General features: G+C 41.9%; 1 protein-coding gene across 2 annotated transcripts in view; it reads right to left on the reverse strand.

Annotated features, from left to right (window-relative positions):
- PTCHD4 (patched domain containing 4) overlaps nucleotides 1–18,649 on the reverse strand; it is an 82,187-nt gene extending 63,538 nt beyond the window's left edge. Inside the window, exon 1 of one of the 2 annotated variants that reach the window (XM_057427713.1) lies at nucleotides 18,057–18,649. In XM_057427713.1, coding sequence (XP_057283696.1) covers nucleotides 18,057–18,482 — 426 coding nt within the window. In that variant the 5' untranslated portion in view covers nucleotides 18,483–18,649. Of the gene's footprint in view, nucleotides 1–17,882 lie in introns of both variants that reach the window. The other variant, XM_057427712.1, reaches the window with a different exon arrangement.
- Nucleotides 18,650–18,896: the final 247 nt, after the last annotated feature.

The raw sequence follows: 18,896 nt of genomic DNA on the forward strand, positions 1-18,896 counted from the left end.
CGTATGCCGGCATGTGTATGCAGAACACATTTACCATCTCTCATTTTTTGTAAGCTCTAGGAATCTATAGCATAAACACTTTCTATTAATGAATACTCCATATTAATTCTGATTTCATCCACAGCTCAAACTCAGTGTTAAAAATGTTCAAAGGAAAGGAATAAAATTACAAAGAGCGTCAAAAGACAAGAAATGCTTTTTGAGTGCAGGCCAGTGGCCCATTTAACCCAATTTTCAGTCTCTGTGCAATTCTAAACCACAACATAATAACACAGTGTCTTCTGTGACATGACTGGAAGATGCCTTTGAGAGACTCATTGTGGATTTTCCAGCTCTTCAATAAATAAAAAAAGTAAACTGAGCTGCAGGGAAGGGGGAGAAAGAATGCAAGTGTTCATTTTTTAACAAAGAAAGCCTTCTCAGAAATGCAGGGATTAGAATAAAATCAACAAAAAGCAAGAAATATTAATGAATTAAAGCTATCTTGCTCCCCCGTGAAAACCAAGGAAGTTTTGTTATCTCAAGAGGGTCACAGCTTTCTCCAAATGTGAGTAAACAGAACAATATTACACCCAAATGCTTTCTGTCTCTTGTGAGGCATCCAATCCTAAAGGCTTTTTTTGAAGACCATGAAGTTATAGGATAAACAAAAAACTAATTCTTAAAGTAAAGTAAAAAAAACAACAGACAGCAAGAAGACTTCCCTTCTCTTCTTCTTTCCATATCAAAAAAATACATAAATAAATAAACAAACATAAATAAGTAAAGGCAGAAAAGCAGAAAATTGTTTGCAAAACTTCACCACACACTTCTTATGCCCAAGCTGAAGGGTTTTTGGAATGAGAAGGGGATCCAATAATCATCCTTAAAAGGAAATTCTAAAAAGGGGCTGCAGGTTTTCACTGGAAGATCTGTAGGCCTTCTTGCTTTGTCTGCATCCCACTGTGTACCTCTTCTAATTGTTTTCTCTACACTGCTTGAAGTCTAATACACACAAGAATTAGAAAGAAAGCCTGGCAGGAAGAAAAAGGAGTTGGATTTGTCTGGTTTTATTACTCCATCGAAAGGAAATGTTAAAAAATAATAAGCAGAGAATAAGAAGTGAGGAGTAAAGTAGATCCACAAGAATCATTTAAGCTCTTACAATCTGAAGTTTCAATAATGACACAGGAAAGGGTGCTTTTTTCTTTTTAAATTATATTTTATGTTGGCAAACATCTCTTTAATTTTCTGCCTCTGCTCTTCCTGGTTTCTCTGGGGACCAGCAGCCAAAGTACTAAAATGCTGCAATAATGTTTTATCAAAGGCAAGTAGAAAAGAAATAATGGAGAATCAGACAAGGAGCCAGGCACAATGTGGCAAAATTTAGGGGCTAGCGTGGGTTTGGAGGTTTACTTCCAGCTAAGCAGTTTGCAGGTTAACTAAGTTCAGCCTTCAGATGCAAGGCACTGCAGTGCTCTTGCCAAAGTCCTATCAGGAGCTTCCACTCTCATGGTGCTCAATGAGATAAAGCAAGTCAGTGCACAAAACCAATACAGTTAAGGACACTTAACACTCCCAGCTGAATATTCCTCCTTTTAAAGAGATAATTAGTCAGTTCTTCATCTTCCTTTTTTTTTAATCTCAAATTTGGCATTGTGAATCAATTTCTCTACCCTAAAGCATCACCCTCTTCCCTCCAACACACACTGTTTTTTAATGAGTTTGGCCCTTTTTTAGCTGGAAAGAGCCAAAAAAATGTCTAGCTTCAGATGTTTTTTTCTTTTTTTTTCTTTTTCTTTAATAATGTTGAATGAGAATTTGGAAAGGGGGAGTGGGAATGAGGCCTTTAAGTAGGCCTGTACTTATACATTAAAACATAACAGAAGCTGGGGTTCTGGATCTGCATATGAAATAGCTGAATCCTACCCAAGTTACTTTTGAATTCTGCATGTTCAAAGAGATTTTTCACCCCCATATATGAACACCAGTGGGTAGATTTTATATTTGTAAATTCTATCTCAAGATCACCTTGTAACATGCGATCTTCATGATGAAATTTTACGTTCTTAGTCGCCCACAGAGATGAAGGTGCTGTCATGTGTGATTCTCTAACATGCTTTCTTTAATTCTTATTTCAGTCAAAAAAAATAAAGCTCATGGTATCATCTCCACTTTGGGCTTCTCGTTGCCTCCCGTCACTGGAGAGCTCTCCCACTGGAAGTTTGATAACACTACAAAGGCCAGCTTTGCTTCTGTAACCATACTCTGCGGGAGAGGGTGCCTCATGCTGTCTCTGCACAGACCATGTTTGCAATGGTAAACAAATGTTAAACAGTGTACAACAACCTTAAAATTTTGTATCAGCCTAAAATCTTCATCTAGGGATTATAGGAATTGCTACCAACTGCTACTGATCAAGCTCCACATGCTGGAGACAATTCATCTTGATGCAGCCTTTGTGCTGCGGAAGCCTGGGAGGATCCACACAAGGTAGAGCAGATACTGAGGTCTCAGTCCACACCATAATCACTGGTCACCAGTAAAGTTCTGGCATGACCCAGGACAATGCTGTGCAAAGTGCTGTGCAAACACACAGTTGAAGAAAGCTGCCCATGCTCCAAAGATCTTCCCATCTGTCACTAGAGCTTCTTTAGTCACTGTATTTCACAGTGTGAACTGGTGATGCTGCCAAAAGAGAGGTCTCTTCCTTCTCCTTCTTGAGCCTACACCTCCTCCCTGCCAAACTTGGGAGCAGCAGTTCCTGTGGCATGTGGTGAAATGGATCGGAAAATAATCCAGGTTTATGCAAACTCAATGGAAAGGAAAAAAGAAAAATGAAAAAGATTTAATCCCCTCCTTGCTGCCAGCTGGCAGAGGGTTCCTTTGATTCCTGTGCTCCAACCCCAAAGTCCAGCAGTGGTGTCAGCTACGTAACACCTGAATAGCTTCATCCTCAAGGTGGCTGTATTTCATGGCTCAGTATTTGTTCTGTTCTGGGAGTACACGGTAGCTATTAACTTCAAGCAGAATTTCTGACTTGGATGTGCATTTTCAGCCAGAAGAAGACACAAACCATGAAAAGTCAGAATTTAGGCCCTAAGGTCCTGAGTCAGCATGCTTAACCAAACCTGCAAGGTTAGATATGGAAGGACTTCCAGGCTGCTTACTCAAGGAAAAGAAAAAAAATGGGCACTTCCTGAGGGTGATTTTGATCAGTGAATCTCATTCTTACTGTTTTCAGTTCTCCTAAATCCTACAATGTCCCAAACCCTAATTTAAGTGCCTTCATTAAATCCTTAAGGTTAAGTTATATGTGTTTCTAGATTTATATATTAATGTAGTGCTATTGTTATGAATGAGTTCAAGATATCAAGATGGATATTTAGCTACTGTGTATAAACACTTCTGGAGAAATGTAGCGTATTAATTGTAAATAATAGTAATAGCAATACCAACCACTTTTTCAGCTTATCCGAGACTTTTCCCTGCGAGACATCAAAACTTTTTTTTCCCAAATAGGTGTTTTACAGTTACTTTAATGTAGTACATGTTTTTTAAAGTCCCCTGGAGTGTGAAGTGACTTTTCAATTTCTATTAGTATAAACTATTTGGAAAGGGTTTGGTTCTGGCAGAAAATGAAGGCTTGGACTTTTAATTTTGACACAAAAGTGCTGCGGATGGTGGGAACTCATGGTATCTAGCCACCTTTGGCTTTTGAACAAATAAATACTTAGGGAAAAACTCTGATAAAGTAAGCCAAAGAGTAATCAGATGGTAAAACATTTCCAAATGATAAAACCACTGTGTTTTTTTTTTCTGAGCGCTCTGCAAAAACTCAGTCTCATTGCTGCAATAAACTGCCAATATCTGGCAATCTATTTTGCAGGAGGATGGCATTTAATTCCGGTTCCTTCAGTGGAAGGTAATTCCTTATTCAGATGAAGGTATTTCAGTTCTTTTGCAACAATCTAATAATAATTCGTAAAAATTCAGAGATTCAGCATGAGACAAAGCTGCAAAGGACTTGGGAAGAAGCCTTGATTTTCCCCATTATTCAGAAATTTTCCCCAATTATTCAGAAAAGTTTTTTCTCCTGTCAGTTCAAATGCAGATTATTCCCTAGGTCATTTAGGAATGGTTCACATGACATAAGTATTTTCTATAAATATTTCCATACTTAGCATATTGCCATGTGTACGGAAATTTCACGGAACTATTTTTTTGTTTTTTTTTTTTAGCATGTGATTTGAAATAAATGTATGGCGGGACTAATTTTACCTTATTTTAACCTAATCTGAAAGGTAAATGCATAATATGAACATTCTTTCTCTGGTCCATGATGTCTCTGAAGGGTGAGTTCACCCCCTTCTAATGTATTTGTTTAGGAAAAGTGAAATGCATTGCTTCTGGAGGTTCACCCTGCTCTCCTTTCATTGCACATCTGGCCCAGTTTTGATGAGGTGCTGAATATATGAGGGCCCAAATTGGAAAAAATCTACCCCATCTTTTGGATGAGTGTTCTCATTTTGAATTTCTGCATGAGCATCCACAACTGCTACATCATAGATCCCCAGTGGGCAGGGCCACAGACTGACTCTGAAGACCAGACTAGGAAACATCCACTGCAGCAAATACCCCACTGCTGTAGATGTTTGTCAAGAAGAGGAGGAAAAATGGCCTGACTCCACAATCCATTTTGCAAACATCACCAGGCTGTTCCTAGAGACTTGGTCTGCAATCACACTCAAGTTTGACTGAAAATAGTAGAAATGATCCAGCTGAATATTTTGTAACTATCCTGCTCCACTGAGTTTAAGACTGCCTGCTACGGGAATTTTTCCCTGGCATAACCGGAATATAATTAGTGAATGACAATACTCAATAGGGATAAAATGGAGTTGATCTGTGAAATTAGGGGTCTGAAGATATTAGAATTTGAAGTGCTGGGGAACAACCAGATGAGGCACAACATGGCAAAACAACTTCAAGGCTGACCCATTCAAAATCCATACAGCACAAAGCTCCAGAAGCTGACTGATTTAATTCTAGAAAGATAACAGAAGGACCAAGCCAAAACTATTGTCTATTAAGGCTTCACTATTTATCACATCATTTACAGCCTCCAAAGCACCGTTCAAACTCAACATATGGAGCTGTCCTTGACCTGCAGAACTTGATCTGCAAGAAGGTGAAGGAGGAAGGACAACACCAAGTACTGAAATGTCCATACTTGCAAAGCAGTGTCAGAGTCAGAAGAATAACTAAGTGCCCTTTCTGTGGGAGTTGCAAAATCTCAACTTTAACATCAACTTTTCTTTGACTTTGGTCATATCATTTAAGAGCTGCATCTTTAATTTGACATTCACAAAACTCAGCTAACAGGAGCCTGTCTCAAAGGATGACACTAGACTGCCCTTTGAGGACCAGAATGTAAACAAAACTCTTCAGAAAATGGTTTTATTTTCTGTTCAGGTTTCTAACTGCTCAGGTTCTGTGTAAATTCTCTGACTCAGCTGCTGCTGACATGTCCTCCTTGTTTAATATTATCTGTGAATTTCATTCCTGTGCAATTCAATTCTACTTCCCGATAATTAATAGAGATGTTAGATGAGACCAGACCTAACACAAATTCTCCAGATACCCTGCAAGATACCTTCCATAAACTTGTTACATTATCATTTATCATGGTTCTTCGTTTACAATCTTTCAGCCAGTTTCCAGCCTACATGACTGATTGCCAATCCAAGCCAATCTGAATAAATTTTTTCTATTAGGATTTCCTCATAATCCTGCATAGGCCAAGGAATGGGTTTAGACTGACCTTATAAACCTTTTATGTCTTTGACCTCTTGATGTTACACGGAAGAGGCATGCGATTGCTCATAAAACTCCAATAGCTCTCTGACTGAGTTTCTCCAGCAGCACGACAGCGCTCCTTCAAGAGGGGAAAATCAATGTAGGGAAAAGAAGGATCTGAGGCAGAGCAGAACATGAATTCTTGAATAATCTTGAATATATGTGGTCCTGCACCAAAATCGCCATCCCACACCCCAGTCTGCTCCTTCACAGAATAGCATCTGAGATGTTGTCCTTTCTGTCCATTGTATCTTCATTGAAGAAGCTATAGGAAAACCCAGTTCAAATGGTTTAAGAGTGCAGTAGACTTTCTTTGAGTTTCATTCTGGGCTATTCTCTGTCCTGGTTACCTTTTATTTAGCTGTCTAAAGGAAGTGATAAATGTCCTATTCTGTCTTATTTTCCTTGTCATTTTTGCTGCTTCAAAGAGTAATTGGGTTTTCCACAAGAGAAGTATCAGAATCATTCCTAAAGGAGCTTTCTTCTGATCTGTTAAGTAGTGACATTACCTGTCATATCATAACCTGTTTTAAACTTTCCTTTTGAGGTGAATATTCTGATGAAAAGACCACTGAACATAAGCAATCACAGTATTTAGCAATTATATAAAATAAATTTCCTTTCAATGATGTCCTCCTCTTTCTCTCATCTCCAGAATCTTATACTCAAGGCAAGAAGGTTGTAAAAGGTTTAAGGATACAAGCTTTATTCCTCTGGAGGAAAAAACCCCAACCTTTTCTTTGAATTCTTCTAAAGAAAAAATCAAATGCTTTATGAGAACAGGGGAACTTTTAAGCTTGTCAAGCTTAGGAAATGTACATTAGGGTGTATACCTAAGGCCTAATACTTGTGCTAATTTGAAGCCTGGGGAAAAAAAAGGACTGGAGAGACATTTGTAAATATTCAGAAATGCCCATGTTTCTTTGCTGCTGTGCCAACTTTCTATGTAATTTAAAATGATAACTCTGTCATGCATCCGCTGGGTGACCAATGTTTTTTATGTGTGGATGGAAAATCTATTACAGACAGGAAAGTTAATGTTACTTAACAAAAACAAAAACAAAAAAACCACAACAAAAAACCAAATGCTGGTAGAATGCTTATTACCATACTCTCTCTGCTGAAGAGGTTTGTCATCTGATTCCAAAAGTCTATGTGGTGCAATTTACTTTGAAGGATGCTTTGTATTTATTTGTGAATAAAAACTCATTCAGTAGGACAGGAGTCAAGAACCTCCTTTCTCGTTACCTCAAACTAGTCTATGATTCTATGATTCTAACATGAGCAAACTGTAGCGTGGATTTTCAGGAGGAAAATACATATGAATATTTCTACATTGCATCTGCTCAGTACTGAATTTGTTAATGTATTTTTTTTAATGAATCAAAATCTATTCTAAGAAACCATCCTGGAAAATAGTTAGGAAAAGAGTGATATATATTTCAGTCATAGGTCCTATCATACTAGAGATAGCATTGCATAATGAAGTACTGCTAACAGCAACTTTCTTCTTAATGAATTGCAAATTGGTCTGCAAACTAAACCTGCCTGGAAAACTTGAAGAGAGGATCAGCTGGAAAAGAGGATCCTGACGAAATCCATGCGCAGGTCCTGAAGGAGCTGGCAAATGAAGTTGCTAAGCCACTGTCCATCATATTCGAAAAATCCTGGCAGTCAGGTGAAGTTCCCGATGACTGGAAAAAGGGAAATATAACCCCTATTTTCAAGAAGGGGAAAATGGATGACCCAGGGAATTACAGACCAGTCAGTCTCACCTCTGTGCCTGGCAAAATCTTGGAGCAGATTCTCCTGGAAGGCATGCTAAGGTACATGAAAATCAACAAGGTGCTTGGTGACACCCAGCATGGCTTCACTAAGGGGAAATCCTGCCTGACCAATTTGGTGGCCTTCTATGATGGGGCTACAGAACTGATGGACAGGGGCAGAGCAGTTGATGTCATCTACCTGGACTTGTGCAAAGCATTTGACACTGTCCCACATGACATCCTCTAAATTGAAGAGACATCAATTTGATGGATGGACCACTCAGTGGATAAAGAACTGGCTGGATGGCCACACGCAAAGTGTTGTGGTCAATGGCTCAGTGTCCAGCTGGAGACCAGTAACGAGTGGTGTCCCTCAGGGATCGGTGTTGGGACCGGTCTTGTTTAACATCTTCATCACTGACACGGACAGTGGGATTGAGTGCACCCTCAGCAAGTTTGCCAGTGACACCAAGCTGTGTGGTTCAGTCGATACCCTGGAGGGAAGGAATGCCATCCAGAGGGACCTTGACACACTTGTGAGGTGGGCTGATGCCAACCTCATGAAGTTGAACCATGCCAAGTGCAAGGTCCTACACCTGGGTCAGAGCAACCCCAGGCACAGCTACAGGTTGGGCAGAGAAGAGATTCAGAGCAGCCCTGTGGAGAAGGACTTGGGGGTGTTGGTTGATGAGAAAATGAACATGAGCCGCTTCAGTGTGTGCTCCCAGCCCAGAAAGCCAACCGTATCCTGGGCTGCATCAAAAGGAACGTGACCAGCAGGTCAAAGGAGGTGATCCTGCCCCTCTACTCTGCTCTTGTGAGACCTCACTTGGAGTATTGTGTGCAGTTCTGGTGTCCTCAACATAAAAAGGACATGGAACTGTTGCAATAAGTCCAGAGAAGGGCCACGAGGATGATCAGGGGACTGGAACACCTCCCGTATGAAGACAGGTTGAGAAAGTTGGGTCTGTTCAGCCTGGAGAAGAGAAGGCTGCGTAGAGACCTCCTAGCAGCCTTCCAATATCTGAAGGGGGCTAATAGGGATGCTGGGGATGGACTCTTCATTAGGGACTGTAGTGACAGGACAAGGGGTAATGAGTTAAAACTTAAACAGGGGAAGTTTAGATTGGATATAAGGAAGAAATTCTTTCCTGTTAGGGTGGCAAGGCACTGGAGTGGGTTGCCCAGGGAACTTGTGAATGCTCCACCCCTGTCAGTGTTCGAGGCCAGGTTGGACAGAGCCTTGGGTTACATGATTTAGTGTGAGGTGTCCCTGCCCATGGCAGGGGGGTTGGAAACTCATGATCTTAAGGTCCTTTCCAACTATTCTATTATTCCATGATTCTATGATTCTATGATTTGGTCCATCAACACTTGCCCATTTTCTGCAAAGAAAAATGGCATTAACAAGAGACAGAACACCCTGTTGGGGAATACATTTATTTTCACAGCATCTGGGCTGTGTCCTCAGCCATGCAGGATCCTGCCAGGCAGAGCTGATGAGGTGACTTCATTTCTATGTGATTTTCAGAGTGATGTCTCCTTCTCCAACATTTGAACATGGGAAAACATTTCCTTTTCAAGTAACGTTTGTTTTTCTCCTTTATTATTTAATCTAAAATATAATGTAAGAGCAAAATATTTTTCAAATAATTTTGAAATAATACTTTAAAAGAAATATTATTTCAAATAAATTAAAAATTCAAAACATTCAAATAAAAAAAAAAAGAAAAGAATAATTTTGTTAGGGATATGCCATAATGAAACTGCCCTCTTTTTTCCTCCAAGACAAAATTAAGGGCAAAGTAGACATTGCTTCACAGATGCTTTTGATTTCAAGAGTACTGTAACTTCTGATAGAAAAAGATTCAGATGAAATTTGTGGGCTGGCACTACATGCAGCATAGGTAAGCGCATGACTTAGCACAGGCAATATGTGATTTAGCACAGAAGCAGCAAAATGCTCCATGGCCACTTTGGACTCGTAGCACCCATAAAGGGTGAAACACTCGACACGTGAAAAAATACTCCATGTGTGCGGTAAGAATAACACCTCCCCATCAAACTGACAACACTTGTATAATGCTGGTGGAAACAACTATGCAAGGTGTAAGAAAAGCAAAACCCTGTCTTACACAAGGGCAAATTTTCTGTCATGCTTATGTACCTAACTTGGGCACACTTAGGTGTCCAATGAACCAGTCCTGTAGGTGCTGTTTATGTTCCCTATATGCTGTGGGAGGATACACATTAGGTGTTCAGGACCCCCTGTGGAGATACTCAGTGCCACCTCCCAGGTCTCCCACCAACTGCACAAGGAAATTAGTTGTGGTAGACTGGCCCATTATGAGCTTGATCTTTAATCCCAACTGCGTGCCCTATGTAGGTGACCTGCAATAAACCTAAATTCTCTTCAGTGTGCTTTGCTTTCAAAAGCATGGGACATGTAGGTAGGACTGTTCTTTGCCTTCTCAGACAAGCAGGTTTTAGGCCTTGTGCAATTGGTATTTTTTAAAGAAGAATTATTCTGGCAGACATTAAAACATTTGCCATCATACATATCCAGGAAACACTATACACCTCTGGTGCTGGCTGACGTTTTCCATCTTAGTTATAGGTCATTATCAGACCCAAACTTTTCTGCATTATCCAGGTAGTGACATGCTGGTTCCACAACTCATGACCCCTCCTGCAGCTCCCTGGCTGTGGTCGCAGCAAGAGTAGGTTGGAGGAGGGCATGTTGGGTGTCAAAACATAAAACCAGGGAGAAAAACTGATCGGGTAGACTCACGGCTGTGGGAGGGCTGCTCAATGTCTCGCCGAGCTGCTGGTGGGAATGCAGAGCTAGCATTGTGCAAGGATTACCCACCACTGTGTGAGCAGGGTTAACGACTAAAAAATTCTTCAGCAGAATTTCTGTGCCTTAAGAGAGCTGCCCACCAGCGAACTATTCCCAGTTTGCCTTTGATCTGTAATTCTTTTTAGCTGGAAATCCTCCCTCTCTGTCACCAGATCACACTTGATGGTGTCTTCAAAGATCTCCAAGCGCTTTACCCAAAGCTCCTGTTCCCAAATGTCCAAAACAGTGTAAAAGTGAGGCAATTCACACCCAGTGAATCTCTGGCAAAGATATGTGTCACTGCAGGTGATCATTTCTGCAATGATCAGATGCCCTGTCACTCCTCAGTCCCTTTGTAGGATGCTTCACAGCCCCACTACCAAGAACTTCCTTTACTATCTATTCTTTGCATGGGAATCTTGCACATTAGTAGATAGGAAAACAGAGAACAGGGCTAATACAGGGAGCAACAGAGGTATGAGATTTTACAGCTTTCCTTTTCTGCCTCACATTGTCTTTCCTTCTCTTTTCCATCATACCCAGCACCTGCTTTCCTACATTACTGAAGACTTTGTTTCATCTGTATTTAAAGCTGCTTTTCGACTCAAGTCTCAGCCATGCACAGCATGTCTCACTGTTTGAACTAGAGTATGCAAGGTCTGGGGGCTGCAGAAGTTAAAAGCTTTCTCTGGAAATGCAAGATCATGATTTTGCCAACTCAATTCACCCTTCTTGGAAAACCGATCAACAGGTTTTTTCACCATGAATTCTGTAATAACTGTGCAGAGCTCTTCATAGGGATATTTTATGTTTTAATGGCTTAAAAGATTTAATGCAGGTTTTATTCTTAGCTTACTATTTTCAAACGGCACAACCTCACCTACATCATTGTTTAAGAAAGATGTGTACGTAATATGCATACTGCATATATGTGAAGGACATTACATAATTTTTGACATATTTATTAATCCAATTTTGTCCTTACAAAGTTCCTCCCACTTCTACCACAGAATATATATTTTATCAGTTAATGTTGGTTAAAGGTCTCCTCTCCTTTTCTCTTCTCTCTTCTTCTCTCCTCTCTTCTGCATAAAAACATCTTTCTCTGGCTGAGATTATGGCACATCTTTTCTAAGGCTCATCATTCTCTTGCCTTGCTAGCATGCAGTATCTGAATTTGTTTTAATTTTTGTTACATATAGAAAGATTACCCAGCAATTTTAAATCCAGAGGGAGAAGTTCAGAGCCCTCCAACAGCTCACACAGCCACTACAGTGAGGGGCTCCAAAGGCAGTTTGAAAAGGCATAAGTATGGCTGAGATTAGAAGATGCTCACACAGAAGCACTGCCACACATTAACTGAATTTTTAGTAAAGGAAATAAGGTCTTTTTTTTTTGTTTTGTTTTTCCCTGGCCACAGAAGTAGCTATTGTAGGAAAATTGCAAAGTGCTACTGAACTTCCTGCCTTTGGCAAGTGGTTGACATCTATCCCAGATCCACAGCGATGAGGAGTCGTTACTAACTGAAGGGGCTAGCAACTGCTTCTTGCTTTTCTCTCTGTCCAACCAAACTTGCATTAGTTTCTTTATTTTTACATCATGGCAAGGTATTCAGAAGGCCTGGCACAGCAAAAAAGGCCATGTCCCGTGGCAAGTGCTGATGAAACTAAAAAGTGGAATAGCTGGGAGGGAAAGGCATGGAGTGGCTGACCAAGGTCATCTGGGTGATTAGTGGAGAATGTTTTCTTTGAAGTCTTTTACATGGCCACTGCTCTCGACTGCTACACGGGAAGGAATGAGCCCACATACAAGGAAGTCGATGTCTACAGCCTGGTAGTGTGAAGGTGGAATTTACCACAGAGACTAATGAGGAAATATAAGTTCATAACTGAAGAACAGCAATGCAACAAGAGCACCTTAAAACCCACCCTTGCTCTGATGAGTTTCTGCTGCCTTTCTGCTGTTTGTTTTTGTTGGGATAGCTAGTCCTGGTACAGATTAATCTGTTCTTGTGTCCCTGGTACAGTCAGGCCTCATAGTCTAGCCTTCCTTTTAAGCAAGAGGGTCATCTTAACACTTGGTCTCTTAGAGATAAGAAAAAGATCTTTCCTAATGTATACTAAGCAAAGGAAAGAGTGGAGAATTTTTCTTAAAAATGCAAAGAGACATTTCACTTCTTGCCCACGTGGAGCAGGCAGGCTGCCTGATCATGTCCTCAAGAGCTGACAGCTGCAGGGAGGGACATCTAGCAAGGTCACAGCTAACTTGCCACAGACACCAGCTCCACCAGCCCCTCCAGACCCTTTCTGGTCCTGCAGGACAGCACAAAAACATAGCTGCAAGAACAAGAGGGTCTTTTTTTTTTTTTTTTTTCCCAAATAAGTTGTCTGACCTGTGAGCCAGAAGAAGCTATTTGCCTTCAGATATTTTCCACTTGCTTTCATGCTGCTGAGCAGCTACTCCAAGCTCAGCCTGCCCAAGTCTGTCTTGATCTGAAAAGCTGAGATGAAAACTATCTGCAGCTTCCAGCCTTCCTCTTCTGATCTTCTCCTGGCTCGTGTTTTATTATTTTGCTTTTATTTAGCATCTTTTTCTTGCCACAGAGCATTTCACAGGGTCCTGAGCCACAGGTCTGGATTGGGACATGTGGTACCACAAAAGGGTACAGAGCCATATTGCCTTCAAGGAAAAATCTGGTCCTTGAAGCTAGAGTAATCTTATACTTGAACCAACTTTACTGAAGGAATGATCAGTTTGCAGATAATTCTGTTACTCAGATGCCTACCGCGATATAGGTGGACTCTCTTTTTATATCCTCCCTGTTCCATAGGGGTGGCCCAATCCTCACAGTCATCTAAGGAGGGATTAATCTTAGAGCAGTGGGAAAGAATCTCCATGAAAGAAAAGGGAGCAAGACTCATTTAAAAGTATAGCTGTTAGTGTAAGAAAAACTAAGTATCTGGCCAGTAGCACATCTGTAACTACAGGTTTCAAAATGCTAAGTGAATGCAAGTAAGTTTTCTGCTTAAGAAAGAATTTAATATCCAGCTGATGTGTTTATCACAAATGTGGTAATAGACATGTCTGTTTTATTGGCTGCTGTTTAGACAAGCATTCATAAATGACTGAGAATAAATTGAAGACAGTATTACAAAAACTAATCTACCTACAAAGTCTTCCTTTAACCAGGAGTTGTCATATTTGTTCTGATCTCAGAAAGATAAGTTGTAAGTTATTATCCTTTCTCAGACAAACTAAGCAAATAAACACGAAACAGTGAAGAGGTAAAATACCAGAAAAAAATATTTGCATGCTTTTTTTTTTTCCCTCTGGGCAAGGGCTGGGTTCAGAAAGCATTTTCAATCTTTGTCGTGATTTTTTTTTAAATTTTTTCCTGACAAGGACAGGAAATTTGCTGGGGTTATTGGCAAATCAGGGTCAAAACCCCATTTCCTTCCTCAGATGGTACACAAGAAGTAATCCCCATGTAATCGATAATTCTGTCTATATGAATAAATAACATGTGCCTCAGACCATATTCCAGACCTGGGGACAGGGTACAACTTCTTCAAGCAGATGCACACTGTTTTTCCCAGAACGGAGTAGATACACTCTGCAGTGGATTCTTCCCCATGCTATCTCCCAGGTCATGCCCAGGCACAGTCCTGGAAGACTTAATTGACAAAAATGATGCTGGAATTTTAAAAACTTGCAGTTTCACAGTTTGGTGACTGATGGTCGGTGCTTAATGTAGACTTGCCCAGACTGCATGGTTAGGGCACAATCCAGACCCCAAGCATATGAATACTGTTTCTGTGGCCCAGGCTGAGGAAAGCATGAGCAATCCTGCTCCAGAACCTACCTCAAAAGTCTTCATCAAAATTTCATACATCCAGCTTTGTTTTCCTTCTCCGCCACGGTCTATCTGCATGACCTTGGGCAAGTCACTCTTCTGGCTGGGCTGCAGACTGCAGCATAGCATAGCAGTAACTGTGAAAAGGCTAGACAGAGTACCCAAAGCAGTGGGAGAGGTATTTTCCTACAGCCTGGTTCACCTGGCCTTCCAGAAGAGTAAAGTAACCTACAGTGACTCCTTTGTTGCCAGAGTGGATTTTAAACTCATCTCAGGCATCTGAAACTACACTGCAGTCTGCACTCTGGATGTAACTGCCATCTCTCTGCTCCTCTGGTGAGTGGAGAGACCAAGACTTCCTGACTTACAGAGGGGCAGTGAAGACAGATGTATTCAAGTCTATAAGCTCCTGCAACACTACAGTAAGTAATGATTAAACAATCATTACCCTTCACAGCCAGATTTTCTTAGGAAAAGCCAAGTAGTTTCATTAGATTTTGCAGCCCAATATCAGCTGTTTCAAAACCAGAGCAGTTTTCTGAAACCTGCTCATACAGCTCCCATGAAGTTCCCATGAAAGATCTAGGAAGAGCTCATCCATAGCCAGCCACACCTGAGAGAATCCATGTAATTTGGCTTCCAGCAGGAGATTAGAAGAGGGACAAAGTGAAAGTTCCTCACAAAGCCTGAGGGAAAGAAAAAGCTACAAGATGTTTTTGCAGCTTCCATGTGGAGCAGGAGAGGGGTTGGAACAGCTCAGCATTGTCATTGTGATTCCCAAACCAATACAGGTTGACACTTGACCCATGTCAGATACAAACTAAGCACCTCTGGGACACCTTCACAGTTTGTAAACCCACCATAGTGTTCTTAGAAGAATTTTATCCAATCTGAGGCCATAATTAAAAGAATATGGCAAAGCAAAATCTACCACTATTAACCATCCAACTTGTCCTTTGAGAAAGTGAGGCAATCTAGAAGACCTTGGTGGGTCCTTATAGTGCAGGAACATTCAGCTGAGGAAGCTCCCAATGACGTGGACTGGTAAACGGTCCACGTTGAATAAGGGAAGGCAGATTTGGCCCTCTTGTTTTCATACGCATAACGTTTAACCACAAACACTTCTTCATGTCACAACTCAAGTAAAACGAAATCCTCATAGCTACAGCCACAGAAGTTGTTGCCCTTTGCTGAACATCCAGAGACTGCTCTAGCCCAGTGCCTGCAACACCCAAGATATTTTTTCTTAAAGACATCTACATACCCCAAAGGAAGCAACACAGGCCTGAGTTTCTACAGCCTTTGCTCAGAGGTGCAGAGAGAGGTAGGTCAGTAAATAGCCTGGGAGCCTGGATTAAACTCATTTTGGCCATGGCTTGAAGGACAGCAAGAAACATTTATGCACAGCTTCCTAATTCTTGGTAGTTGACCTAGTGAGTCTATACAAGTGAGTCCAGTAAATTATCCCCAGCAGCTGGAGCCAAGAAGACCAAAGGAGGTGAGTATCTGAGGACACACCACAGCTTAAGACCAGCCTAGGTTCAGGACTGACCCTGGTCCCATAGAAAAGTCCTTACCATGCCAGAAAAGAAAAACTGTGTTCAAGTATGTTTCTCAGTAACACCAGGGACTCTCCCTAGCTGCAGAAATGGCTCATAATTGTTAATTTTTTTCTAAAGTGCACTCACAGATTTTGATGGCTTTACCTCCCTTCACTAAGAAGTGGGTGGAAAGCTGCCTGCTCTGTCCAGCTTCAAACGTAGATACTTAAGTGCATTTATTCCTTCATCCAGAAGATGATACATAACTACATGGGGAACTGAAGGTGCCAGACTGGTATTCAGCAGTGCTCAGTCAGATATCAATGCTTTGTTAAAACCTTTCTCTGTGTGAATTATTATTTATTCCAATAAATCATGAATCTAGAGCACATTATTTTTTCATTTGCTTTTATATTTAAAAAAGGAGGAGTTGTATGCATGCTCCTAGTAAGAACTCCCACATTACAAGTGATCCTATCCTAGTTTTGTGAAGCTCAGTCAGTGTGTCTCTACACAAGAAAATTAATCTGGATTGAGAGAGTAGAATGACTATTTCTGCAAAAAGCTGCTTTATAATGTTAGTCTAGGTTATCAGTGTTGTCCACTGAATTGGCTTAATCTTGACTTTAAAAATAAGCAAAATGTAAAGAAAACACTTTAATTCTTCAATAGCAGGACTGTCTTCAGATTGAGTTAAAAGATAAAATGTGTGCAGGTATATTTAACTCAGAATAACTCGTGTTTCTGAGCACTCCTTGCACTGGGGACTTTTCTGCAGGAGCAAGGACACCTTTTCGTTTCCACACACTCAAACAGTCACAACTCTGCACAAAGCAACTACTGTAACATCTAGAGCAACGGGACCAAATCCCAGCTGTCCCACCTGGCCCTTTTACTGAATTAAACAGACCAGTAAAACTGATCTATGTCTCTGATTTGGCTTTTCGAGCAGGGACTGGCTTTACTTTTTTTTCTTGGTATATGAAGAGTAATTATAAAATAAAACTTTAGGATCTGGCCACTTCTTGTAAGAGCACTACCTCCCTCATCCCTGAGGAGCTCTTGGGGAAAAAAGGACAGGAGACCCCAGAGAGCCCCTCTGCTCCAAGAAGGACCGTATCCTCTTTCCTGCGACCTGAGCTATGAACTAATAGTGTGCTAAGGAGTCTGTTACACTGTTAAATAAATCCTGCCTCTTGTGCATGGCATTCTGTAATTCATCGAAACTTCTTTTAGCAGCCACATGCAAACTTTGCACCTTATTTGCTCATAGCAGGTTAGTCCTGGTGATCTGGATAGCTCCACATGAAAAGGGAAGCAGATGGGTGCTTGTGTCCCAGAGAAATATTCCTGAGATCATTTGTGCCAAATTATTTATTCTTTTAATTGTAAGGACTGAAAGTTATTTCACCTTTTACCTTGTTTCGCCTTCACTGGAATCCTCTAGCTAATGGGCTCCATCCCAAAACTTCAGACCATCCATCAGTGGCAGAGTTAATTATTATCACACTGAGAGAAAAAATTCCTCCTCCCTTCTGCTTCCTTGCATGCAGGTAAGGAAAAAGAAGGCAGGACACCTGAAACCGCTTCTGGCTCAAGCCTCCTGCTGCTCCTACGGCCCTCGCAGAGTCAGGGAGATAGAGGAGCTAACTGTGCATTTGAGGAAAGCCACATTAAAGAGAAATTATCCCAACATGACAGTGGGGCTGGAAAAGGTGGTATCAACCCCCCAGTTCTCACACACACACAGACCTCCTCTCCCCTTTTCCCGATGTATTAACCCTTAAAGGCATTGCAAGCTCTCACGGTTCCGAGGCTGTTCTCCACTCCCTGCTTTTCCTGGATGGTTAGCGTACAGTCCCCCCTCCCTCCCTTCTCGGACAGAACAATAGCAAGGCACCGGTTTCAGCTGCTTCCCGAGGAAAGCCCAGATCACACACATTTAGAGATAGAGAGATAGATATGATTATATTTCTCTTTGCTGTTTAGGACAAGAAATGAAGTGCTGCCTCTTTAATTGGCAAAAGCATGCAGTAAGAGCATACCTTTAATTTAGTGTTGGGATAGCTCACTTGCACCCTGGCTGTTGTCTTATTGGAGAGGGCAGCCTGCCTCAGATCCTCTAGCACTGAAATAATATCATCCAGCACGCATTTCTTATCCTGATTTCTCAACACACACAGATGGGAAAAAGTATAATTATAGCCTTTGTAGTTCACCTTCATTTCCAGCACGGCTCGGTGGATCTGCAGGATCACATCAGCCTGGTGCAAAATATTGCCTCCGGGTTTGGAGAGGAGAATCACCCTGCCATACCTCCCCGGGGTGTGCAAGTCCGAATAGAGCTGGCTTTTGGATTGATCGAGGGAGAAAAGGCTGCTGGCTAAGCTCCTCTCGATCTTGGCCAGGCTGTGGCTGGGGGCTACCAGGCTCTCCAGGTCAGTGTCAGGCTGGAAGCGGTTGAGCAGGCTGAAGCCGAAGATGATGGTCAGGACTGCGGGCACAGTGAGGAAAAACACCGGATGCCTGCTCACGAATAAGCCCAGCTTGTAGAAAAACGACTGGAGCCCTCTGTGTATCACCTGCCGCAGCATCCTCCACCAGATCCAGCCTGCAGATGCTCCTGGCCGTCTTAGAAAGCACATGTGACATGTGTAGCTCCTTACCCCTTCCTGTCAGTTCCCCTTTCTCTCTCCCTCTCTCTCTACTACTCCTTTAAAAGACTGCAGCAAGTTGCAGCAAGACAGCCAAATATTGATCAATGGGGTGTGTGTGTGCGGGTGTGTGTGTGTGTGAGGGAGCTGGAAGGGACCGGGCAGAGGAGGGAGGAGGGTGTGGGGGAACCTTGTCTTTTTTTTCCTCTTTCTCTTTTTTTTTTTCTCCCCCTCTCTCCTCCCTCCCCCCCAGCCAACTAGCATCGTCCCCCTCCCCGCCCGGGTGCCCCCCTTTCTCCGGCTAGGCTCGGGCGTTGCACCCGGAGCGCTGCCGGCTCTGCAGTGCCCGCTCCTCGCCCGCCGCCGCTCCGCGCAGCCCCGCGCCCGGCTCCGCTTCTCGGGGCG

Source organism: Pezoporus wallicus, unplaced genomic scaffold (genome assembly GCF_028554395.1).
Source record: "Pezoporus wallicus isolate ANWC-B61680 ecotype Strahan unplaced genomic scaffold, APGP_CSIRO_Pwel_v1 contig_6464, whole genome shotgun sequence".
NCBI classification, from domain to species: domain Eukaryota; kingdom Metazoa; phylum Chordata; class Aves; order Psittaciformes; family Psittacidae; genus Pezoporus; species Pezoporus wallicus.